Here is a 25,793-nt window from a genome sequence, read left to right on the forward strand (position 1 = left end):
TGTGTTCAACAACAGTTGAAGTTAAATGTATCTCTCTTTACAATGCTTATTTAATGAATAATGTCCAAAGGCATAACTCCGTAAACATCATAATTGCTTGCACACAAACAATTAGAAACAGATAATCCCAATGCACAACATTACAACAAATAAAGCTATACACATAAGACTTCACATCATAAGAACAGACAGAAAAAGAAACACGAACACAGGGTTCTTAACTGTGGCGCAAGACTTACTTAATGTGCTAATATTCGCGGTCATTACACGACCGAATTTGTAAAGAAACTACGAAATAAATTAAAAACACACTGCGCCTATGAATCAAGTTAAATACACAAATTAATTAAAGGCATTAACTAATTGGAAAAATGACTGATAAATTAGATAATAAAGACAATTAATCAATAAAACACAGTGTAAAACAAAAATTAGGATGTTTCCGAAATATATGTATACTGTAACAAAAGACCCCCCCCCCTCCAAACGCATACATACTTATAAATAAACAAATAGTAGCTTATAGAATCTGAAAATATATGTAATAGTACCAATAATTACAACTTTCTAGCATTTAACCCTAATTAAAAAAAATCATATTGTTCATTAAAGGACAGACGAAATTCTGGTAGGTCACCAGTCATGTTTACATCTAGTCTATATATTTTCAATTATTAGTCTAAACTATATATCTTAACTATCTTATGTTTATTTCGGTGGATGTATTCATTATTTGTTAATTTTTCAACATTACAAAAATACATGAATATCGATACACGTACGATGATGTTTTGACTCGTAGTGCCAATGCAATTTTAGAAACTTACATGTAGTTTCATTCATGTGTCTAGCGAGGTCTGGAAGATAATTTTGTAAAAGCCAAACAGTGGATCCTAATTAGAGCACATTAACAGTTTAGCATTAGAAACTGAAACACAAATTAAAGACACATAACTGAGAGTTTTAATTAAGTTTATTTGATTAATAAATTTATATATTTATCTTACTGACGACGACGATCTTGCTGTGGCGCTAATATTTTAACTGTGGCAGAACTGTGGCGCTAGAGAATTTAACAGTGGCAGGGCAGCCACGTTAAACGGCCCACGGAGAACCCTGAAACATGAACTTTTTAAGTTGGTAAAGTAATAAATACAAGTTTTAGGCTTTCATTCATTTTTATTTCTGTGTTAAATTGCTGCTTAAAAAACCAAACAGACAGCATACAAATTCGTTAGTTCTAACATCACTTTTTACAATGAACATTTTCATTACTAATCACAGTTTTTTCTTTAGAAAAAAGAAAAGAAATATAGTTTATAGACGATATCTGGCACCCTCTAGCTTTTTAAGTTCTTCTTCCTTTTCCTTGACCATATCCCAGCTTAATGGATGATGCCATTCTGCAGCTAAAATTCAATATATAAGAATATGTAGTTGTACTGAATATTCAAAGTCTGTGAGAAACAAAGTTTTATTAGATTGGTTATGGATTTTCGTCACTCGTGTTATATAAAATTAAAACAGAGCTCTCTTTAAACACTTACTTTTGACAGGCAATTCAGAAACCTTCATTTCTGAAAATAAAGTTTTACAGTTTCATTCATCTCACTTCTAAAATAACACTTTATATTTTGTATTATACTGATACTGCATAAGTGCATAGCATTTCTATTTACTCATAAAAATTTCCACATAGATATATAAAATGTGTATATTAATCCCTTGTTTTGATGTTTAATTTCTCTCATTTTTCAACCACTACCATAAATCAGCTTTCGATTCTCTGACTTTTCTGTTTATCTTTCTCTCATTTCCCCTCACAACTGTCCTTTGATTCTCTCACCCTGATTCATACTTTCTCATTTTATCAAAATTTCACCAAATTATAATTAAGAACCCTCTATACCCTGCACACTGTAGAGTTCTAATTTCATGGTACTTTAATGCAGTAAGAGTGATCTGCCCTTTGATTAAAAATTAAATAAACTGAAATTGAATTATTGTTAATCTATGCTGTAATAAACAGTTTGTAGTCAATTCAAATATTCTAACATCACATTAGTCAAAGATGAAGTAACTGAATACTTCATTTGCATGTGTTTTCCCCATTTAAAAAAGCAAAAGTTTTTTTTTTTTTGTTTATCAATACTCTGTTGTCTTTGGAACATTTTAAGGGGCCAGAATGGACGGTAGCCTATGTTAAAATGAAATAGATGAACTCAATATTTTCACCATTATACAATATAATATTTTTAAAGTTTAAAAAACATTTTTCACTTGTGTATAAGTAGCTAACTCTCCCTTTGATACTTACTTTCTCTTAGTGATACTAAAGGTGCCCAACTGAAGAGAAGGAATACCCACACAAACCAATATGATGCAAAGCGGAAAAAGAATGTGTTGTTCACACCAAAGACAAGATCTTTGACAGGGGTTCTTCGTAACGTGGAAGAGAGGGTTGGCATGCCCTTCACAGGAGTAAGCCTTTTAGGTCTCCATAAATAATAATCTGGTGTTTGTAATGTTTTCCTGAAAAAAAGAAATAACTTTGATTAGTTATCTGCAGAAGATGTGGAGGAGTGAATAAAGGCGTATCTTGTGACTGGTGGGTCTACACTAAATTGTCATTTTGACTGCCTGCAATATTATCACAGAAATCTTCACACACACTGAAGCAGATGTGTGATTAACCCATGTCAAATAAAAATTTAATTTGACTTTTAACTAAAACTACTTCACAAATTTTGGGAAAAAAATACATGTATAAAATGGAATACTTTTACCAAGTCACTAAATTGAAAAATGTAGATCAAATGCTAGACACAAAACATGGCTGTCAGAAGGTCTGTGTCCTAATATCATCCATGCAAGTTTGTTAATATGAATCCATGCTCAAAATACTTAAACCTGATCTCTCACATGGAAAGTGCAAGTCAAGTGCAGTATCTTAGGCATGAAAGTGAGGTGCATCCAAAAAAATGCAGAATGTATGCATTTGGTCTATACAATCTTACAATTATTTAGGAAACAATTTACTAAAAATAATTGTATGCCAAGATGGGTATAACTCACTTGCTGTATTATGTAAAATATTACAAAATCAAATGAATAAAATAAAGTCAAGTATTCTTTAAAAAAAATGAAAAAATTATGATCTCTATGACATGTCAGTATTCAGGTAGACTTTTGGGGATTTTTAATAATTGATATCTCTTCTAGCTGGCAATTAAGAAGATTTTTTGAGTAAAAACAAGACATTCCAGTGACGATGGGGTTTACAGCAGTTTCAAATCAAACATACCTACAAAAGTGAGGACAGAACATATATAGCTTTTTACTGTCTTATTTCAACACCACCATACTTACTTCAGAACCATAAATTGTCGGCCTTTGGCATCAGTGAAGATCTTGGGTTTTCCAGCAGCAGCCAGGACACCACTTGCCTTTGTTGCTACCTGCTTTGTAGCCATGGCTGTTAATTTATTAGAAACCCTAAATTATCAAACATAATGCATTACAAATAATACACTGTACATATTAATAAAATTTATATCATTATGAAACTGACTGATAATATTCTGATTAAAGCTAAAGGAATTAAAGTTAGTTCCATTGCATTTATACTAAAAACTTACACAGTGTAGAAAAGATTAAAGACATACATAATTTTTCATAATAACACTGATAATTAGAAGTCTCAGGTTCAGGAATAACACAGGCTGACAGAGGAAATTCTGCCTATGACAAATATTTGTCCTTTTCGATAAGATTTACTCTATCATGTTAGAAATACATTGTGCCACTATCACTAAATTAAATACAATATTGCTTACGTCAAATACACACCTCTTAAGCAAAAACAAACTATTTATTAGTTTAATTTTAAGGGAAAATACTCGGCTTGACCTTACCTTTCTCCAGAGGGGTGTTCGAGTATAAATAACTCGTTGCAAATATCATTCGAAAAATATTTCAATTAATAAATAAATTACAAATTTAAATTTTTAATAAATATACTATAAAAACACTTAAATCTGAAAACTATAGAATATATCTGACTATTAAGCATTTTGAAAGAGATTAGATATGGATAAGCGAATTTTATTTCTATAACTTAATGAAGTTGCTGAAGTGAAAGTACAAATTTGATGGAGAAGTAAACATGACATTTCCGAATTCCTCGTCTCGATATATTTCAAACGGAGGAAAATGATAATGGAATAATCTTCACAAGTCGATCTCTAAGGAATGGCCGAAATTTTTCATGGCTTTGAGTTGCTGCTGCTGAAGAAATTCGACAACCACCCAGAACAATGGCGAGAGTTGAAGCAAAAATTGGCAAACAAGGACAACGACGACCAGGAATCTTATACTTATATAGATCTACTCATGATGGGGGTAAATCTTCATAGTTTTAAACTGGGATTTAGAAGATCTTAAGACAACTTCCATTTCTCCTACATCTTAATATTTCACTATCTTTCATGCCTATTAAATATTTTCAATATTCTTATTTTTAACAAATGATATAATGAAATATTTTATATACCAGCTTTTTTTCCAAGTAAAAACAATAAAAGAAAAAATCATAAATATTCTAATGAACAACTTTGTAAAGTTATGCTGTAAACATACTTCCTATCTATTCTAGACACCCGTATGTTTTCTCTGGCATCAACTCTTAATCTGAATGACTCATAATCATGGCAACTCATTGGCAAAACATCAAATGGTATCCAGCAGTTGCAAGTGTTTTTTGTTACCTGAAATCTGCTTATGACTTGAATTTTAAAGTTGGAAAGCCATTCTTTTCTGTATTTTAGGAAGTGGTATATAAAATATGTACTTACAGTTTTCTCACATACCTGGTAAATCTATAAAAACACTGGACAGACACTTAGTGACTGGGGGCACTTTGCATGAAAATTCATCTGAAAATTATTTCTTATCAAAGAAGCAAAATATTAAGTCATAATTTGGCTTTTGAAATGATGTGTTCCTTGTAAACTACTAAATTTTGACCTACTCCATGACCCTACATGTATGTTTGCAGGTTTGAATTTTAAATATTTTTTGGCAAATATATCATGAAATTTTTGATGCAAATCATTCAAATTTATTGTTAAAAGATATCTACCAAAATTTTTTTCCCCATTTTTGCACCATTTTATAGATATGCAACAACAGATATTATTTCTCTTTAGAGACTTCTGGTTTACCATAAAAAAAATGGACCAAGTGACTTTAAAGATAGTTTTTTTTTTAAAGTAAGATCTTCTAATGTTATATGTTTACTCTATTTCCAGAACATTCCTCAGAGTATGTGGTTTTTGTCGGTTGCTCTCCACAACAGACCTAAGTACCTCCTGCAACTCATACTGCAGGATTTAGATAGAGAGAAGTTAGGAAACGTCAGAAGACCTGGAGGTATGTAAATGAGATAAGTTGAGTTCTGATAGGGAGAAGTTAGGAAACATCAGAAGACCTGGAGGTATGTAAATGAGATAAGTTGATTTCTTATAGTGAGAAGTTAGGAAACATCAGAAGACCAGGAGGTATGTAAATGAGATAAGTTGATTTCTTATAGTGAGAAGTTAGGAAACATTAGAAGACCTGGAGGTACCGGTATGTAAATGAGATAAGTTGAGTTCTTATAGGGAGAAGTTAGGAAACATCAGAAGACCTGGAGGTATGTAAATGAGATAAGTTGAGTTCTTATAGTGAGAAGTTAGGAAACATCAGAAGACCTGGAGGTATGTAAATGAGATCAGTTGATTTCTGATAGGGAGAAGTTAGGAAACATCAGAAGACCGGGAGGTATGTAAATGAGATAAGATTAGTTCTTATAGGGAGAAGTTAGGAAACATCAGAAGACCGGGAGGTATGTAAATGAGATAAGATGAGTTCTTATAGGGAGAAGTTAGGAAACATCAGAAGACCGGGAGGTATGTAAATGAGATAAGATGAGTTCTTATAGAGAGAAGTTAAGAAACACCAGAAAACCTGAAGGAACTGTAGATCACAATATTTTTGCGAGATTTTATTTTCGTGAGATAGGTAATTGAACATTTTCCTGAATTCTGGTTATTGCTGTATTTAATCTATACTAATAAAAAATAAAAATAAATATAATCTATACTAATAAAAACATATGTGAGAACAAAATTTTCACAAGCAGATGATCTGACATAATTACGCGAAAAATTATCAGGAATAAAAAGTGATTTACAGTATGTAAATAAGATAAGTTGAGTTCTTCCAGACCCAGACCCAAAAGAGTTTATGCTATCTCCATGGTGTGTCTTATTGCATATTTGACCCTTTATCATTCTAAATCTGTTTCATCGTCAATATTCACAAAAGGTTTCACAAGGTATCATTTCCTAAGGGCTGTCACACTGAAGTAGAAATTAAACATTTAATACAAGGAATGATAATGTAATAGAGCATAAGATGAAAGTGCAATTGATTGAAAATACTTTTCTGAAAAATAAAAAGTTTGATTTTGACCAAACTTGTACATTAGTATCATTTATATTCAATGATCAAAATTTTCTCAAGTTATTACATGCAAGCAAAAGGATGTGATTTCAAGGTCATGTCAGAATTCACCACATATTGATTGTGAATGATATTTGTATTTTAAAGAGAATTTTGTAGTGCCTTTTTTACTGTAAAAACCTTTATTTTGTATAATCATATAATCCAATGTACCTTTTGTATTTCAGAAACTTTGCTGAAGACCTACTTGAATACATACAACTTCACAGAGTTTCATTTAGATAGTATTTTTAAGTATGGTGAAGACAACACTTTGCCTAAAGAGGTAAAATTTTACGTGCGAGAAATACATTTTTTCTGTGATTAAAGTGTTCTGTAAAGTGTAATTAGGCCAATTCAACTTAATTAGTAGATTATCATGCAGGGTCAACAACAAATATGGGGCGGGAGGGAGAATTTTATTTTTTATTTATAACAAAAGTGCTTGACAGTAATTCTCGCCATCTGAATGTCAGGTTGGGGTGGCCTGTTTCAGTATTTCCGCTCACGAAATCATTGTAAAAATCTATGATTGTTTTTTCATCACTAAAATTTGTAGCATACCAACCCCTTCTTTCGTTCACGCCTGTCACAACACGAGAAATAATAAAAACCATTTCTCTTTCTTGACGTGCGGTTCTTGATGTTTCTAAACCGGAAATACTTTTTGAAATATAAATACCGGAATCGAACACGAAAAATTTCCGGAAAACATCATTCTTGCAAAAATAGAAAAAAATGGGGCGGCCAATTTCTGAGGGGTGGGCGGTGATGATAATCTATCAATTAATTTGAATTGGCCTTATATCTCTGCATACTTTCACATTTCAAAAGGAACATTCAGTGATGAGGATATACAAATCTGTAATCATTTCACAGGTTTTATGATATATCTTGCAATTAAAGCTGTATAGATTCACTTATTCAAATTGATCTGAAACATTTTGAATTATCTTAAATATTACCTGTCCTAATTACCAGTTAAGGAAATCACATGTATATATCATTCCAATTTAGTTGTTATACATGCATATATATATATATATATATATATATATATATATATATATATAATCTGATTTTTATTTTTGCAAAGAATGCCAGTCATTAATAACACAAATGACCTTGATGATATTTAGGGACAATGTCACATCCTTTTATATTAATTAACACAATTTGAAATTCGTACAGAATCCTTGAAAAAGGGAACTTCTAAAGCTGTTATTTCAATTTGACAAGCATGGGTGGATGCCTCCCATAGATATAATTATAGTTCATACAACTTTTTTTTACTTGTAAATTGAATGAGATTTATGATTGTTATGATAGTTAAAATTAAAAGATGGTAGGTGAAATGTGATGAAATGAGATGGCTAAAGAACTTATATAATTTTTTTTTTAGATTTTCAAGTGTCCCAATGTGAAACTGTTGTCCCTCAAGTACAACTGTCTGGATAAAATCCCTGTGGACATAGGCAGAATGAAGAACTTAAGATTTCTGGCCTTAACAAACAACAAATTACAAGTGCAATCAATTCCCTACTCTCTGACTTTCTGTCGTAAATTGAAAACTCTTATGCTGGACAATAACCTACTAGATGCATTGCCAGGTTTCTTGTTGAAAATGCCAGCCATAAGGACTGTCCATCGTCATGGCAACCACAATTATTTTAAATCCACTTTCATGTGGTACCACACAGACGTGGGGTACCGCATCATCCCCTCTGAAGGTGCTCACCGTGACTCTGATAGAAATCCTAAGCCCCTCCAGTTCTGGGCGGCTAAAACTGTGATTGGAATGAAGATGGATTTTTTTGAGGATCCCAGCATTTCTGTGATATTACAGGATTACTTGTCAGAAATCTATCACCAGTTCAAGGTGTGCCATTATTGCAATGGTGCCTCCTTTCATTATCAACCAGGTAAATTAAATGTTTTGGTATTCATTGTTGCACGATTTACATAATTGCAAATTTCTAGGTCATATTGCTTATTTTGCAAGAGCACTACACAACATTTACAAGCAGGTCAGGCACATGTAGCACTTTCATACTGTACATCATCAAATTTTTGAGACACCCTTTTTTCGCAAGAAAGTTATTTAAGGGTAAGATTCAAGGATATATCAATGCTATTTTAACTACCAGTAAAGTGTATCTTTCCCCTTTTGTGATGAAAAATTTCCTGATTATCATATATGCAACATTTAAAATATATTTATTTATGATACTTCAAGAAATGATCCTCAGATAAGCTTTTTGTAATTTTTTTTTTTTAATTTCCAGGGGCGGTGGGCATGCCCCCAGACTCTCATAGTATATTCAGTCCTCCAGTGCTAATGTTCAGCAATTGTTCTAACATTTTCCCCTTTATGTGAAAAGGATAGATAATTAAAATAGGCAGATAAATCCCTGGATTTATAAGTGAGATAAAATTTTCACGAATGTCGGTTATTGCTGTATATACCGTAGATCACCAAATTTCTCTGTACCTTACTTTTGTGAGATAGGTCTGTTGTTAGGGCAGGGCTCTATTTTTATGCCCCCGTTATCGAAGGTTCAGTGGCATATAGAGTTTGCCCTGTCCGTCCTTCTAGCTGTCTGTCTGTTTGTTTGTCCTCAGAAACTTTAACCTTGCCCATAACTTTTGATTGGTTAGAGCTATGGCTGTCATATTTCACATGTGTATTCCTTGTGACAAGACCTTTTTTTAGGTACCAACATATTTGACCTTTTGACCTTGACCTTTGAATTTGACCCACTTTTGTCAAATTTTACCAAAATTTAACCTTGGCCATAACTTTTGAACAGTTGGTGTTAGGGCTTTCATCTTTCACAGGTGTATTCCTTGTGACAAGACTTTTCTTTGGGTACCAACACTTTTGATCTCTTGACCTTTGGAGTTTGATTTGCATTTGAAAAATTTTAACCCTCACCATGGGATGCCATTTGGGGGCATCAGTATTTTATTTCACAAACACATCTTGTTGCTATTGACTATATTGTGAAAATGCATTAATTCTTTGAAAATCTTCTCTGCTCCTGTGTATTTAGCAAATAAACATAGTTGTGGTGAGCAAGGGTGCTTCTTCCACATTGTGAAATTTGTGTCCCTAGGGTCAGGGATTCTGATGTTTGGGGGGGGGGGTCTATTGATTATATGGCGAAAGTGCATTATTTCTTTGAAAATCTTCTTCTCTGCTCCTGGGTATTAAGCAAACAAAGTAAGTGCATAGTTATGATGAATAAGGGTGCCTCTTCCAAATTTATGAATTTCATGGCCCCTGGGTCAGGGGTTCTCATTTTAGGGCAGGGATCTATTGATTATATAGTGAAATGCATAAATTCTTTGAAAATCTTCTTCTCTGCTCCTGGGTATTTAGTAGATAAACTATGTGTGTAGTTATGATGAGCAAGGGTTCCTCTTCCAAAATTATGAATTTCAATGCCCCTGGGTCAGGGGTTCTGGTGGTAGGGCAGGGCTCTATAGATCAGATATTGAAAATGCATAAATTCTCTAAATATCTTCTTTTCTGCCCCTGGATATTTAGCAGACAAATTAATTGCATAGTTATGATGAGCAAGGAAGCTTCTTCTAAAATTATGAAATTTATAGCCCTTGGTAAGGGGTTTTAGTATTAGGGTGGGGTTTTGTTGAATATATTGTGAAAATGCATTATTTCTTTGAAAATCTTCTTTTCTGTTCCTGGGTATTTAGCAAACATACTTAGTGCATGGTTGTGATGAGCAAGGGTGCCTCTTCCAAAATTGTGAATTTTTCGGCCCCTGGGTGTAGGGCCTCTGGTGCTAGGGAGAGTATGTCATGACCTTGATGCAAGGTAATTTTGGCAAGTTCAAGGTCAATTACAGAAAAGTGTAGTATTCTTGTCTGGGCTATAACTTTGTAATAGAGAATTATTGGAAGCTCATACTCCGTACAAAGATTATTTATGACCTGAGGATGTGTCATGACCTTGACCAAATGTCATTCCGGAAAGTTCAAAGTCACTGACTGGCAGAAAAAGCATAAAATACTTGCCTAGGCTATAAGTTTGTAATGGAGAATCATTAGAAGCTCAAACTTGGTACAAAGATTGTTTATGACTAAGTGTGTGTTGTAACCTTGATCCAATTTCATTGTGGCAAATTCAGGGTCACTAGTATAAAAAGTGTAAAATTCATGACAGGTCTATAATTTTCTAATGGAGAAATATTGGATATCCATATTTCACTACAAGTTTACTTACAACCAGAGGATGCATAATTTTTTTAACCAAGGTCTTTTTGGCAAGTTCAAGGTCACATTTACAAAATTTGAATGGTCACTTTTAAAAAAATGTGGAGGGGGGGGGGGGGTATTATTTTGTGATCTCGCTCACGCAAATTTCCTTACCTTTCTTATATACACGGAGAAAATAATGATTTTTTAGCTCACCTGAGCCGAAGGCTCATGTGAGCTTTATAATCAAAATTTGACCATTGTCTGTCATTGTTGTCGTAAACTTTACATTTTCATCTTCTTCTCTGGAACCATCTGTCCACTTGCCACAAAGCATCCTTGGATGAAGGGGATTCAAGTTTGTCCATGCTCTCTTCAAATCATGAGCCCTGTGGGGCCACAATAGATGGTCAAAGTTTTACATAGGAATATATAGGAAATATCTTTTCAAGAACAGAAAAGTCATATTCATACAGAAACATCTTCAGGTAGTGTAGATTCAAGTTTGTTCAAATCATGACACCTGGGTTAGCGTTGGGTCACAATGGGCGATCAAAGTTTAAATAGGAATAATATAATAAAAATCTTTTTAAGTCTTAAGAACTTGTACCAGACATTATCAGATTATCTTTCAAGATTCTAAGTATCAAATGGAGGTTGCAGTCTTTGAGACTAAAAAAAAAAGGAAGAAGCAATCTATACCCATGGGCCACAATGCTCACCTGTCATGATTTGAACAAACTTGAAACTTCACTGCCTAAGTATTCTTCCTTGTAAATATGACTAATCGTAACATTGCTGTTTCTAAGAAGGAGATTTTTTTCATAATTTGAACAAACTTGAATCTACACTTCCTGATGATGGTTCACTATAAATATGACTAAGCATGGCTGTGCTATTCTTGAGAAGAAGCTTTTTAAAGATCTTTTCCTATGTATTCCTATGTAAAGCTTTGATGGCCTATTGTGACCCCACCCTAGCCCAAGGGGTCATGATTTTAACAAACTTGAATGTTCACTATCAATGTAAGTATGAATAATCATGGCTTTGCTGCTCTTCTTCAGATTTTTAAGATTTTTCATGTGTATATCTGTTTATAACTTTGATCTCCCATTGTGGCCCCACCCTACCCCTATGGGTCATGATCTGAATAAATTTAAATCTACACTACCTGAGAATGCTTCCATATAAACACATGATAAATATGAATTGCCATGGCTTTCCTGTTTGTGAAAGGAATATTTTTTTTCTAGATTTTTCCTATATATATTCCTTTGTTAAACTTTGATTGCCTATTGTGGCCCTGCCTTACCTCATGGGGTCATGATTTGAATAAATTTGAATCTATACTACCTGAAGATGCTTCCATATAATTATGACTAATCATGACTGTGCTATTTTTGAGAAGATTTTTTTAAAGATCTTTTCCTAAATATTCCTAATGTGAGACCTTGATGGTCAATTGCAGCCCCATCCTATCCCAATGGCCATGATTTGAATAAATTTGAATCTACATTACAAATGAAGCTTTCACATGAAGCTTTCATGTAAGTTTCATCTTTTCTGTTGCAGTGGTTCTTGAGAAAAAAAGATGGCATTAAATTTTCACTAATTCTGTATTAATCTCCCCTTGAAAGAGGGCATGGTCCTTCATTTGAACAAACTTGAATCCCTTCACCCAATGATGCTTTGTGATAGATTTGATTGAAATTGGGCCATTGGTTCTTGAGAAGAAGTCAAAATTGTGAAAAGTTTACAGACGACACAGACAAATGCCAGCGGACGGACACTCTTTGATCACAATAGTTCACTTGAGCCATCAGCTCCGGTGAGCTAAAAAGGTGGGAAAAAAACCCAAAAGTTGCAACTTAAGTAAAAAATTATTTGCTCCTATTAATAACACACAGATAAAAAATTAAAATAATTTCTTAAATCATAATATAATCAGAGTATAGCGTAATACCATCTATAGGAATACTACTTTTACAGAAGTATTTTCATTTAGGATTGTGCCCGACCTGACACAAAGAGTATGAATATATGTATATAGGTTACGTACAAATCTTTAATTTATTTCTGTACACAACAGTTGCTCACTTTGTGATCGAGAGGTCCTGGGCACGTCTTGTCCCCGGCACTATATCAAACCTAAGACATTTTCTTTTAATAAAGTACATGTTTTGAGTGAGAGTACATGCATGTTTTTAAAATCTATGTTTTTCTTCTTAGGTTACAAAGTTATAACCTTTAAAAATCCATACTTAGGGAATACATGTGTTCCATTTCAACACTGGGCCTGTACAATCAAGTGTGCTGTTGCTTTGGAGGTGCCGGCCCGTCAGGAGCAGATTGCTGCAGCAACACGACTGGATGATCTGTACGAGGAATACATAGATGAATGCCAGGCAATGTTCTATGATGTACAGGCCAGACAAAGTGCCTTGTGTGGTTGCATTTGTACATCTCCACCCCCTACAATCCGCTCCCCTCCATCAACAACAAACCATTCAAATCGAATTTGTGCGATTTCATAGATAGTGAACAAAGTGAAAAAATATTTTAAAGGAGGTAGTTTTGACAAATGTACAACAAATTTTTTCCAAGTAAACAAAATATAGACTAAATATTATGTTTAGAAAGAACAGGTATGAAAAGTTTTGTAGAATTTTTTAGCATGAGAAACCGATTAGACATATAACACTTTTTGTGGCTATACATGATCATCCTTGGTTCCTGAGAAGTGTCTTGAAAACAATCTTGATACATATAAAACACAACATGATCTGCATTACTACATTTGATATATTCTTTATGGATGCCAAATTATTTAAGATGTTATTAATTTTAGAACATTTACTATAGTAGTGTGTGCCTTTAGACTTTAACATGAGGCACTGTAACTGTACATTTCAACCCCATGTGAACCATCCTCCCATTCTTATCTAGTTACGAGATCTTCGGAAGGGAACTAGTATAGACTGCTATAGATATATATGTATTATTTTCAAGTGTACTTAGACAGCAGTGAAGGCTCCCCAACCCCAGGTTCTAGTTAGCCTACGATAATTTATATTAACAAATCGTAAAAAATATATTTACTACTGTGTGATCAATATATATATATATATTACTTATTTTGCCAATTGCTGAGCAATTTTAGTATTTATAGCTACATGTAGCTGCTACAATAAATTCTAATGCTTTTATAATGGGCTGAGCCTACAGTTAAATTTATATGAATTGATTATGCTTATATATGAATGGATATTTTGGGAGAAGTAAAGTTTTTAAGCTTTTTTTTCATAAAATATTTATCAAATATGCTACCTTTGTGCCTTTTAATTTTAAATGATGATAGGACCGATTTTTTTTTTTATAGATAAATGTACATAAAAGACACAAGAGGTTCATAAATTGCAAGAGTCTCCCTAGTTCCTAGTTCAGAACAACAAACCTTAAATATTAAGTAATGATTAGTAGATATATTATATATCTCACATGCATAACACTACATGGACTTGGTCTCAATTTATAGGAAATGGATTTTTAAACATTATTGTTGATACTTTGATGTACTGGCAATTGAGGATGTACATGTATTTTGAAGAAAAAAAAACAAACAAAACTTTACATTTTTTGTACTAGTGTATGCATTCATTGTAACTAATGTTTGCCATGTATATGTAGCTCAATTCTTTTTTTAATTTTTGAAAATTAAAATGATCAATGCAAATTCAGATTGGTAAGGTAATTATCATTCGGTTAATTGATATAGTTATTCATGACATTTGAAAGCACTTCTTTATCTACCAAGGATTCTAGATACTAGTCCCTTTGATGAGAGAAAAACTGTAAAATCACATATTTTCAAGGAGTCATATTATCAAGGTTCCAGGGAAAATTATTGTTCCGTGGGGATTTGATTTCATGTATGAGGAAAAGCTGAGTTGTTATATATTTGAAATTTTACATTTTGTGGCAGACATGAATTTGTGGATTTCTTCACACCACAAAAAACCCCAAAAATTAAACCCTCATGAAAAATTAGTGATTTCACAGTAAAACAGAAATCCTTCACTAATAAATGTGCTATTTTATTTTATAGAAGGCAAATAAACATACTCATCTACAGTATATTCTTAAACGAGAAAATGCATTGTGACTTATATTTTGTCCTTATGTATGAGTTTGTTTTGCCTTTGAGAAACATATTTATAAACATGCCTTTATTTATGTTTGAAATGTACTTTTTGCACCCATTGTTGTTGGCATTTAAGACCAAAAAAATTAATCTATAGTTTCCCAGGCACGGCCACTGGTCAATGCTGTCACATTGATCAATTTCGAAAAGGGATAATAAATCAGTTTTCTATTTTTCCAAGTTGAAAACATCTTTGCTAGCCAAGGGTTTCTCATCAAATGTGAGGAGAGTAGAGGATCAAAAACCCTTGGCTACTGAAGTGGAGTTGAAAAAGAAAATTGAGTTATTCCCCTTTTCATAAACCTTAAATGAAAGATTTTTTTTATTAGATACACAATATATTTCTTGTTAAAACAATACTTTAATGAATTAACTTTTTTAAAAAAATGTTTGGAATAACATTATTTATATTTAAAGTTGATTAACATAGTACATGTGTAATTAATTAAGTAAAATTCAGTTGATATCATGATTTTGTTGACTAGCATGAAAAAAAAGACAATTAACACCTAGCTGCTTTAAAAAAAAAACAAAAAAACACCCACCTGTTGCAATGAATTTTGAAATTTTTGACCTGAGAAACAAGATCAATTTTCTTGGCCTTAATGAGGCATTTCCTGTACTGTTTGTTGTTGATCAGAGCTGTGTATATATGTACCAAAATGTGATATTAATAACTTTTGTCTCATATATTGAAATGATTTTTTTCTCCAACTCATAAATGTCTGCACAATACTTCATTTTATCCTTTTTCATCAATCTGAGTATTTGTATGTTCCTTCATATAATATTGACATATTGAGTGAAAATCTACTTGCATACACTGTAATACTTTAGGAATGTTTGCAAAAAAGGTGCATTTCTTACAAATAATAAACACATTAATTTGTCTCTGTTCTTTTCTTGACAATCTGTTATCTCAAAAGTCAAGGTAGGGCTTACGTTGTATCAGCAGCATCAGCATCCAAATCTTGGAGTGGGTTAATTCTCAAAGCATAATGAAGAGCCTTATTAGGGCAAAACTCTAAGATGATTTATCTAGGCATGGATAGTGAGACGCTTACTTTGGAGGCTACAGGAATTTTATATTATTCAGTCATCCAAGTCGCTTTTGTCCGTTATATGATAATTTTGTAAGGTTAGCTTAAGGAAATTTTTCACTGAAGAAAGAAGCTTTGAAATCTGATTACTAAATTTGTTATCCTATTAAGCCTGATCAGGAAGGAATTAATGGTCCTATGTACTGTGAAAAGCAATTTTCTTAATCTATAGCACACTTTACAGTGGATGAGAGAGAAATTCAGTAAATTTTACTTGTTTTCTTATGGTTAGTGTTTTTTCCTTAAATATGTGTGTGCAAGTAAAATCAGCTGTTTCGATCATGCGATTTACTACATCAATATATGTTGTTTACATTCTCTTGAGACATAGACCTATGAAAGAATCTGTGAGATACATGCATTAGCACATCAACAAGACAATTTTTTTTTAATATCTTTATTCATATTTTTTTAATCATATCCCACATCCTGCATATTAAAAATAACATGCAGTTAAATACATGTATGTAAAATACATACTATTCACAATATGGCATATACAGTATGTACAATTTCATAAATTATTAATTTATAAAAATAAAGCTTTAAATCAAATATCACAATTGTACACTGAACTTACTCATTTGATAAGTTACAAAGTAATAAAGGTTTAAGACCCCCCCCCCCCAAAAAAAAAAAAACCCGAACATTTTACTATGCCACCATCTGACAATGATTATAAAATAGTCCTAGGTCTGGATCAAATGCATAATTTCATTAAATATCATCATTTTAACAAATCCCATACAGAATTGGCATGTGTTATCTGGTCTCTAAAACATTTTTGAGGATTGCACTAGAAGTGTTCTGGGAGGTAGCCCGCTCATTATCAGACAGAGACTGAGGAGTCATTGAAGGGGCAAATAAGGTCATTGGCGTTGAGGTTGGAGACCCTGACATGAGGATTGGGGAATTCCTATGATCACTTACACCACTACCAGCAGGCATAGCCACATGTCGGGGAGCAGTGAAGGGGTTATAACTGTCTTTTTGGGCCTGTTTCTGACGCTGGACGTCCCTGACCATATCTTCCGCAGGCAGTTTCATGACCGGAGGTGTGGGTGTTGATTCCGTTTCCAAGAATTTTACAAATAACTCCGAAAATGACTGAAAACAATTAAAAGGAGTACATTCATTTATTCCATTCATAAAACTCTGACTATAAATCATAAATTAAACAAAAAAATTCAACCCTCACAACACATACACACATAAAAAAAAAATCATTTCTGTATTTTTTACTCCTCTGCTTTTAAATATAACTTTTTAAATTTATGATTATGTACAGCAGTTTCCTACTCACACTTTCAGCCTTTGGGGTAGATGGCAGTTGTCCTGGGACAGTTCTTGTGGGGGTGGATGGAGGGACATGAGTAGGAGATCCCCCAAATCTCCATAATCCTGAAACCCAGCTCTTGGAAGCCCCCGTAATCTGAATGAAGGAACAATCTTGTTAAAACATTATTGAATGAGAGGCAAAATCAGCCAGTAAAAAAAATGACATCACAGAGGTTTAGTTGAACAGCACCGGAAAACCCCTTTTACCTTGTTGAAGTCCTCATCTGTGAAATTTAATATGCCTCCCACAGCCCTCAACACCTCAGGCTGTTTATTTTTAGGAGAAAGGAAGTACCCCATCAATATATTTTTAATCACAACTCTGAAAGAAGACAGAAATATAACATTATGTATAATAAAATATTCTTATATCAACTACATGTTTATTCTGAATGACAAAATATGGCTTCTCTGCTAGAGTATTGAAAGAGTTATTACTGATGCTCTTATCAGCAATTTCTACCTTGCTAATTTATAAACTCTAAACCTACTTGTCAACTTTATTATCAGTAGATATTCTCAGGTGATGAATTTCATCTTCAGCTGCCTGAAGTGATTTCTCTCGGATTTGAACTACAATAAAGAATTAAGATCGTCCTCTTATGACTTTCTCGCTAAAACTCATTGCATCACTCAAAGATGACAATGCAAATCATCAATCATTACATAATTTACCTTGTCAAGATTCTACCTCTACAATTCTTTAAAATATTAACTTAATATTAAATTAACTTAAGTGAATAAACATCTACTCTACATTTTTTTAAAAGGATACACCTTTCCAAGGCAGCAGCAGGTGACTCACTGCGTAGGAATATCACAGAAGGTACTGAACTATTTTCCCCTCAGTACCTGATGTAATACTCAGTCACAGTGGCCGAATTATTCACCAAACACACATCTCATCATCTTGTCTGTCCAATCAATGTTCAGGATCCATAAGAAAATATTGAAATCCAAGGAAGGGAAATTTTATTCAAGCAAAGTATGCAGTACCGAAATCTCCAGAGGTTATCAAAATGTCTAAGTTACCTTAGCTTGCAGAAAATGGCATATGAATTACCCTATAGATTTATATTTTCCTTTAAAATTACTATAATCTCTTAATTGTTTAAGTCTTTCACAAGTTGTTAAATATAGTATAATATCCAGTTAAAAGTATACATATCTGGCATTCCCATCATTTCAACCCAGTCTTATTAGTAAACATTCCATTAGAAAAAAAAATTCCGATTAACTTACAGTGTGCAAGAAAGTAGACATGCAGGCTATGTTTTTGTCACTTAATTTTGGTACACAAACATGCATGAATTATTTTCCATTAATTTACAGTAGCATTAAGTAACAGAATACTTTTTATTTAAAAAAGGTGCCATTAAAAGATCATACATTCCCTCACTATCCATGCTTACAGATGGGGCGTGAAATGGACAGTTTGTCATTTTTTTCTGTTGTTTTAGTTTTTATCCTTGGTTGCATGCACAAGTAATCCATGCTGGGAGAAGGAAGGTTAGTGGTGGAGGCAATGGAGACACTTGTGTAATCTCGGCTAGTAACTTGAGATCTTGCTCAACTCAGAATTACCAGCTGAGATTAGACAAACATCATCAGGATCAGGCAAGAAAAATAAATGTCCCATAAATTCACCTTTTTTGAGCTTTCAAACACAATGTTTTTCATTCAAATTAACAAAAAAAATAAATAAATAAAATTCCGCATCTTGCCTGAAATATTCTGGAGATAATTTTTATTTCATCTTGCTGAAATGATCAGTGTAACATACAGAAATATGTGTACAAAATACTCAGAACTATGGGTAATGATATGCTAGGATATAAATTATGAGCATAATTTGTTAGTAAGAAATTAATCAGAATGCGATAGGTAATGTTAAAAACAGTTTGCTACGAAGTTTATCAAAAGAGAAGTGTAATGGTAGATAAAGTTTTCACTGCAAATTCTGCCCGATGTGTTCAAAATGGTGGTCTGTTTATCGTATATCAGTAAGCACCCTGAGTGTCGACGCCAGCTCAGGATTACCAGCTGATATTAGACAACCAGTCGCCTCTTCACCCTGGCAGTCAAAAAACGCCACAGGGGAAAAAAATCAAGTTAACAACCAAAAAAGCTAGGCAAAATTATCTCAAACAGATCTTTTCAAGCAGATAGGCTAATAGCAAAAAAAGTCCATCCCAAATACTATGTAAGCCACAAAAAAGAATTTATAAGCAACTTGTTTCAACAAAAACTGGTTGATCTGGGCAGTTTGCAGGTGAAAAGCTTTAGAAAGACAGAATGTTCTTTTTTAAATATTTGAATTTTTCTACCACATTCAATCACTTTAATTATTCTCTATTTAGTTACCAGATTTCAATTGTGCATTAATTTGTGTGGTTTATTAGTGCCAGGAAATATTGCAGGCAACAAAAACAACACACAACATTGACGGAGAGTTAGTGAGCTACTGCAAGGTCAATGAAGCATGGCCATACCTTCTTCCTTCAGCGCCAGCAAGGCTTCCTCCTTTCGATCAAGCTGTTCAGTCAAGCGTGAAGCAGCCTCTAAGCCCTCCTCAGCATCCATTAACTTCTCCTACAAGTAAACCAAAGGTTTTCAGTAATTAATCCATTTTTTGACTGAATTGAGAGAATTAGAGGACGAATTTCACAATGATATACCTTAGTGGAATTCAACTCAGTCTGCAGTGAGTTGACCTGTTTTCTAAGGTTAGCTATCTCATTCTGGTTCTGTTCCATCTCAAGTGAAAGCTGGGCATCTTTCTCTGTGCAAAATATTTGGCATTTGTAAATCAGCAAGTACAACTACAGAAAACCCACTTGCAAGTATTAATAAACTTGTACTAATCACTGATCTTTGCCGAAATGATCATCAGTGACCTTACCTTGTTGGAACTGTTCTAGAACCAGTTGGAGATTGTTCAGAGACACAGCATATTGCTGACATTGGTCCTGTAATGCTGCCACCTGGAGGTAAGCTTGGTCCCTCTGACCTGCCAACAAGTGGAGCTGCTGCTGTAAGGACTCTGTCTGCTGACTAGCCTGCTGACTGAACAAAAAAAAATCATAGATCATTCTTCACTCAAATCTAACAAAAAGTTCAGCTTATTAGATGAATATTATCCTGATAGCTGATCTTCTTTTAATATAAATATTGCTCTAACCTTGCAGACTCCATCATTGAAGATGATGAAATGACTTTCTCCTCAGCAACAGCCAAGCGGTTCCGGAGATCCTTTTCGCGTTCCTCTGCTGCAAGGGCTTCCTGGGTGTAGCCATCTTCCATCTTTTATATCAAATACATTACAACTTTATTAAAATCTGTGTATTACCAGACTATTTTTCATCAAAAACGTGTCTTAAAAAAGGGCATAAATTACCTACCTGTATCAAGTGACCTCTTAGTCTCTCCAACTCTTTCTGACTTTTGCTGTCCTTTTCTTTCAGTTTCTGGATCTTAAAAAATTCATTTTGGAACCTTTAGTATTCATTTATATAGAAGTATTTTATTAACAATGAAACCACACCCTAACTATGTAAAAGTTAATTACCTCTTGTAATAACCCTGCCTGCTCAGACTGCCTCTGCTTAAGAGCCATCATGGCCTGGTCTCTCTCCTGTTGAAGCTGCTTGGCCTGAGCTAAGATGGCCTCGTTCTCCTGCATCAGCTTGTTCACCTGGCCTTTCTCTCCTTCCTTATTCTGTATCATTGCCTGAAGTGTCTGGACCTTCTCATGTAAACTGTTCACTTCAAACTCCTTCTCCTGTAAAGCCAGTGTTAAGCGGTTGTTAGATTCTTTCAGGACCTGGATGTTAGACATCTGTTCTACTACCTGCTGCTCCAGACCAGTTTTCTCACTTCCTTCATCACTCAGCTCGCTCTGTAGACCCTGCAGCTTAAAGGCCATGTTATCAAGCTGTTTCTTTAAGCTTGAGATTTCACCAGCTTGTCTGGACAGAGATTCCTCATATTCTGAGTTCTGTTGATGAAGAGTCTGCAGTTTCATTTCCTTTTCTTTGATACTATCCAAAAGTTCTTTCTGCTTTTCTTGGAGGCTTTTAATTTCTTCCAGTTTTAAGTTGTGTGTGAGAATATCCACAGTTTCTGAAGCATTCATTCTTTGATCCAGTTCACCATATTTTATTTCAAGATCTTGGAATTTGTGTTTATAGTTTATCAACTCATTTTGAGCTTTCAACAAATTTTCATTCTTTTCCTCATATTGCGGCACAAGAGCTGCATAGTTCTGTTGAATAGTCTGATTTTTCTCTGCCTCTGTGTTGATGTATTCTGTAAGCCTTTGTATTTCTGCATGGTAAGTCAAACTCTCCTGGTGTTTCTGGTTTAGGTAGGTAATCATCTGTTCACGTTCACTCCTCAGGTCAGCCAACTGCTTGCTCAGGTTTGCTTTGTCCTGCATGAGTGAGTTGATTTGTGAACCACTGTCAGATGACTCTTGCATAACTGCTATCAATGTTTCGTTTTTACGGGTCAGTGCTTCTATTTCCATGTCCTTGTCACGGATGATTCGAGACAGATTTTGGAGGGCTTCTTTTTGCATGTCCTCAACAGCACTTTTCTCTTTGTTCTGAGTCAGCTCATGATTGTCCTTCTGAAGTTTAGCTAAGGCCACTTTCTCTGCAGACACAACATTTGTGAGCCGATGAACTTCACTTTTAAGGCTACTAGTCTCTCGAGATTTTTCATTCATTACCGCTAAAATCTGCTCTTTCTCAAGCTTGAGTTGCTTTACCTCATTTTCTAGTCGATGAACATCAACCAATGTTTTATCTCCTAATGAATTAACAGATTTAGTCTCTAACATTTTCAGTAAGGAGGAATTATTAGTCTGTAACTCAGAAATAACACAGTCTTTTTCTTCCAATAAAGACTTGAGCCTCTCCAACTCTTCACCTTCTACAACAATGTTGGACTGTTTTCCACTTGACAAGGATAACGATATTTCAGGTTTTATAATGTCTTCTTGCATCTTTTCTGATCCATTTATTAAATCTTTAGTGTTTTCACTATCAATATAAGCATTTTGTGTATTAGAGTCATGCTGACCAGACTGTGATAACTGGTATTTTAGTGATGAAATCTCCATGGCCTGATCTTCCACTGTCGATTGAGTCCTCTTACAGAGTTCTACTTCCTCCTCGTTTATTTTACAGAGTTTAACATATTCATCTTTTTGCTCTGACAAATCTTGTTTTAATGTCTCATTCTCCTCTTCCAGCTGAATCAGTCTTTCACTATAAGAATTCAAGTCCTCTTCAAACTTTTCCTTTAACTCCTGATTTTCTGATAGCAGACGTTCATTTTCTCTTGTGAGAACTTCCATCTCTGATGGCTGATTTTCTAGATGTGAGGATTCCTCATGGGAACCTTTATCCTTCACCTCTTCTTCCTGGGTTTCCATGTGTGGTTTTTCTTCAATAGCTAAGTATGACAGTTCATCAGTTAATAAATGCTGTTTGTCTGGTTCAACAAGTGACTCTGCCCTCATCAGTCTCCTCTGAAACCTCAGGATGGCTTCCTCCTTTTCTGCCACTGACTCTTTAAGCACCACCAAAGCTGTCTCCAGCTGATGCAATTTTTTGGCCTTCTCCTCAGTTTCTCTCAAATGTGAAAGGTTCTTTTCATTTAATTCTTGGATTCCTTTTTCATGTTTACTAATTGTCTCTCTTAAATCACTCAGTTCTCCTTCTAAAAGAGAAATCCTTTTGTCTTTTTCTTCTATTAAAAACTGAAGTTGACTAGATGAATCTGTTTTCTCTCCCATACTTTTCAGATACCCTAAATTCTTTTCAGTCAATTGCTGAATTTCAGTCTCTTGTCCTTTGACTTTCTCTTTTAGTTGTTTCAACTCTTTTTCGAGGCTTACGATTTTCTCTGTAGACATGTTCAGCTCGGACTCTAAATCGGTGATAACTTCCAAAGTCTGTGCTTGCAGAGCCTCTTTTTCCACCTTATTTTCTAATGTTTGCTTTGACATCCTCAGTTCCTCTCTTAATGTGTTCCTTTCCTCTTTGAGGGCAACTAACTCTTCTTCCACAACTGCCATCCTTAAAAGTTGTTCCTTCTGCTCTTTCACGGCCATCTGGAGACTGTCATTTTCTTGGGACAACTGAGAATTTTCTTCTTTTAATTCTTTTATTGTTCTTTCATTTTCCTCCAAGATATCTGCCACACCTTGTTGACCATCTATTGCTGACTGCAATGTCTCCTTGGTCTCAGACAGGTGGCTCTGGAGAGATTTTATTTTCTCTTCAAGCTTTAGAATGTTCATGTCTTTTTCATGTACCTCTTCCAGCAGGCGTTTTCTTTCGGACTCCACAGAACTAGAATCACTTTCTTGTCCTTTCTTCAACTCTTGTATGTAATTCTCGTAATGTTTTGTCTTCTGCTGTAACACTCCTTCAAGCTGATCAAATTCTCTTTGTAGATTATTCTTTTCTTCCCTCAGAGCCTCAGTCTGAGTATTTAACCTCTGTATCTCATTCTCCTTTTGGTTGATGTCATTTTTAAAGTCTTGAACTTCCTTTTCACTTTCGATCAATTTAGCTGACAAATCAGAACTATCCTTCTCTAACTGGTTGATACTGTCTTGTAATTCTTCAATTTTTGTACTGCTTTCTTGAAGTTTTTCAGAAAGTTCATGGTTCTCCTCTTTCAGCTGATTCAAAGCCTCACGATTTTCCCTTACCTGATTGTCTCGTTCAGAGAGTTTGCAGACAAGTTCTGAATTCTCCATTTGTAACTTGGTGTATCTCTCCATGTACTCTGCCAGATGAGAATTCACCTCCTCAAGCTCAGCAACTACAGATTTCATCTCTTCTGATTTCTCATTAATCTGCTGTTGCAGTGTCTCAATTTCTACTTTTGATGTCTTCCCAAATTCTTCTCTCAGTTTTTGCACCTCTTCCTCCTGGGCTTGATATTTAGCTGTTAAATCTTGAACGACCTTCTGCAGCTCCTGGTTGCTTTCTCTTGCTTGTTTTAATTTGGAAACTTTATCTTTGATTTCCTCTTGATTCTTTTGGAGTTTTTGTTCCAACTCTTTTACATCCATGTGAAGTCCATTCACAGTCATGGCTGCTTTTTCTTGTTGCTGTTTTAATTCTCTACACTTTTCACAATCTTTACTGCTTTGTTCACTATTTCCCTTGGATGACAAAGACTTCAACTGCGTCTCCAACTGTTCTTTGCTTTCTCGAAGGTTAAACACTTCCTCCTCAAGGTCATCAAGCTGCTGAGCCTCTTTCTGAAGACGATTCATGGTTTTCTCAAGTTCTTTAATCTGTGAGCTTTTTTCATCACATTCTTTTTCAGACTCAGCTAATCTCTTCTGGAGATCATTACGAATTTTGATCACTTGTGCCATCGCTTCTTCATGTTGGCTGTCTAGTTCCTCTAAACTGGTCTCCAGTCCCTCCTTCTCTTCCTGAAGGTTGGTAATGAGAGATTTCTGCTCCTCCAGCTCTCTTAACAAAGCCCCATTTCTGTCACCAGTATCTGTAAAAATATTGTGGGAACTTTATTTCTTTTTCATTCATTTTTTAAAACATATACACTGCATCTATTACCCAGAGAGAAAATAAATTTTGTAACATATAAAACAACTTTTAAGTACCATCATACTTTTCACTGTTCAAAGACAATTAAATTAAAAGCATAATTAATTTGTGTTTTAAATCCACATTTGTCCATTAAATTACCTAAGTCTGATTGTAGAGCTGACAGTTCTTTTTCAAGCTTCTCCTGCAAAAGAAAGATAATTAATATTTACCACTACATACATTCAACTGCAGTAAAAAATACACAATTTTATATCTAAATAATGTATGTTAGTAGGTATGAATTCAAATGCAATGTACATTTGTTGACAGATTATTTGTAAAACTATGAAGAAAGATTTAATATCAAAGACAAGCTTCTGTTGAGTTAAAAATATGAACAAGGAACACAAATTAAATTAATATGTTAAATAAATAGAAGATTGACTGAGATGCTAGTTTGCTCTCAATAAACAGGCTAACATTGACACATGCCTTTTCAATAATTAGCCCATCTCTTTCTTCCTCCAGCTGGGCATTAGCCTGAGCCAAAAGATCCACTTTATGATCTAATTTCACAATATCGGCCCCTATATCACCATTACTACTTTCAGCAGACTCTTCCGAGTCACTGAGGTCATTAGCCCTCTCCTGGGCCACTTTCATCAGGCCCTGTAGTTACAAACCAAATTACCAGTGTCACTAAATACCCAAAAGAGTGCAAATTAACAGGAAAAACACAAACTTTGTTAGTATTGGAATAACAAACTGCAATTTTTCTGACAAATTTCAAGTAGATCAATAGGTAAAGAAACT

The 25,793-nt window shown here is 34.2% G+C and overlaps 3 protein-coding genes across 6 annotated transcripts in view; 1 reads left to right on the forward strand and 2 right to left on the reverse strand.

Annotated features, from left to right (window-relative positions):
- Nucleotides 1–1,159: 1,159 nt before the first annotated feature.
- On the reverse strand, nucleotides 1,160–3,509 carry LOC133183863 (uncharacterized). The gene is made up of 4 exons (XM_061318760.1): nucleotides 3,370–3,509; nucleotides 2,318–2,532; nucleotides 1,548–1,577; nucleotides 1,160–1,409 (listed from the first exon to the last, which is right to left on the reverse strand). The coding sequence occupies exons 1-4, from the start codon at nucleotides 3,471–3,473 to the stop codon at nucleotides 1,318–1,320; spliced, it is 441 nt and encodes a 146-aa protein (XP_061174744.1). The 5' UTR covers nucleotides 3,474–3,509; the 3' UTR covers nucleotides 1,160–1,317.
- A 625-nt stretch (nucleotides 3,510–4,134) lies between these two features.
- LOC133182963 (uncharacterized) lies at nucleotides 4,135–15,851 on the forward strand. The gene is made up of 5 exons (XM_061317859.1): nucleotides 4,135–4,401; nucleotides 5,310–5,430; nucleotides 6,732–6,829; nucleotides 7,946–8,465; nucleotides 12,991–15,851. The coding sequence occupies exons 1-5, from the start codon at nucleotides 4,252–4,254 to the stop codon at nucleotides 13,293–13,295; spliced, it is 1,194 nt and encodes a 397-aa protein (XP_061173843.1). The 5' UTR covers nucleotides 4,135–4,251; the 3' UTR covers nucleotides 13,296–15,851.
- An 839-nt stretch (nucleotides 15,852–16,690) lies between these two features.
- Nucleotides 16,691–25,793, reverse strand: part of LOC133182966 (thyroid receptor-interacting protein 11-like) — a 34,884-nt gene continuing 25,781 nt past the window's right edge. For 3 of the 4 annotated variants that reach the window (XM_061317863.1, XM_061317862.1, XM_061317861.1), the window contains 11 exons: nucleotides 25,140–25,182; nucleotides 20,969–24,936; nucleotides 20,802–20,873; nucleotides 20,582–20,703; nucleotides 20,303–20,466; nucleotides 20,079–20,182; nucleotides 19,893–19,992; nucleotides 17,892–17,973; nucleotides 17,608–17,722; nucleotides 17,366–17,494; nucleotides 16,691–17,169 (listed from right to left, as the gene is read on the reverse strand). In XM_061317863.1, coding sequence (XP_061173847.1) covers nucleotides 16,825–17,169; nucleotides 17,366–17,494; nucleotides 17,608–17,722; nucleotides 17,892–17,973; nucleotides 19,893–19,992; nucleotides 20,079–20,182; nucleotides 20,303–20,466; nucleotides 20,582–20,703; nucleotides 20,802–20,873; nucleotides 20,969–24,936; nucleotides 25,140–25,182 — 5,244 coding nt within the window. In that variant the 3' untranslated portion in view covers nucleotides 16,691–16,824. Of the gene's footprint in view, nucleotides 17,170–17,365; nucleotides 17,495–17,607; nucleotides 17,723–17,891; nucleotides 17,974–19,892; nucleotides 19,993–20,078; nucleotides 20,183–20,302; nucleotides 20,467–20,581; nucleotides 20,704–20,801; nucleotides 20,874–20,968; nucleotides 24,937–25,139; nucleotides 25,183–25,472; nucleotides 25,650–25,793 lie in introns of all 4 variants that reach the window. The other variant, XM_061317864.1, reaches the window with a different exon arrangement.

The sequence above is a fragment of the Saccostrea echinata genome, unplaced genomic scaffold, assembly GCF_033153115.1.
Source record: "Saccostrea echinata isolate AGI-Se365-2 ecotype Australia unplaced genomic scaffold, CSIRO_AGI_Sech_v1 ptg000009l, whole genome shotgun sequence".
Taxonomy (NCBI): Eukaryota; Metazoa; Mollusca; class Bivalvia; order Ostreida; family Ostreidae; genus Saccostrea; species Saccostrea echinata.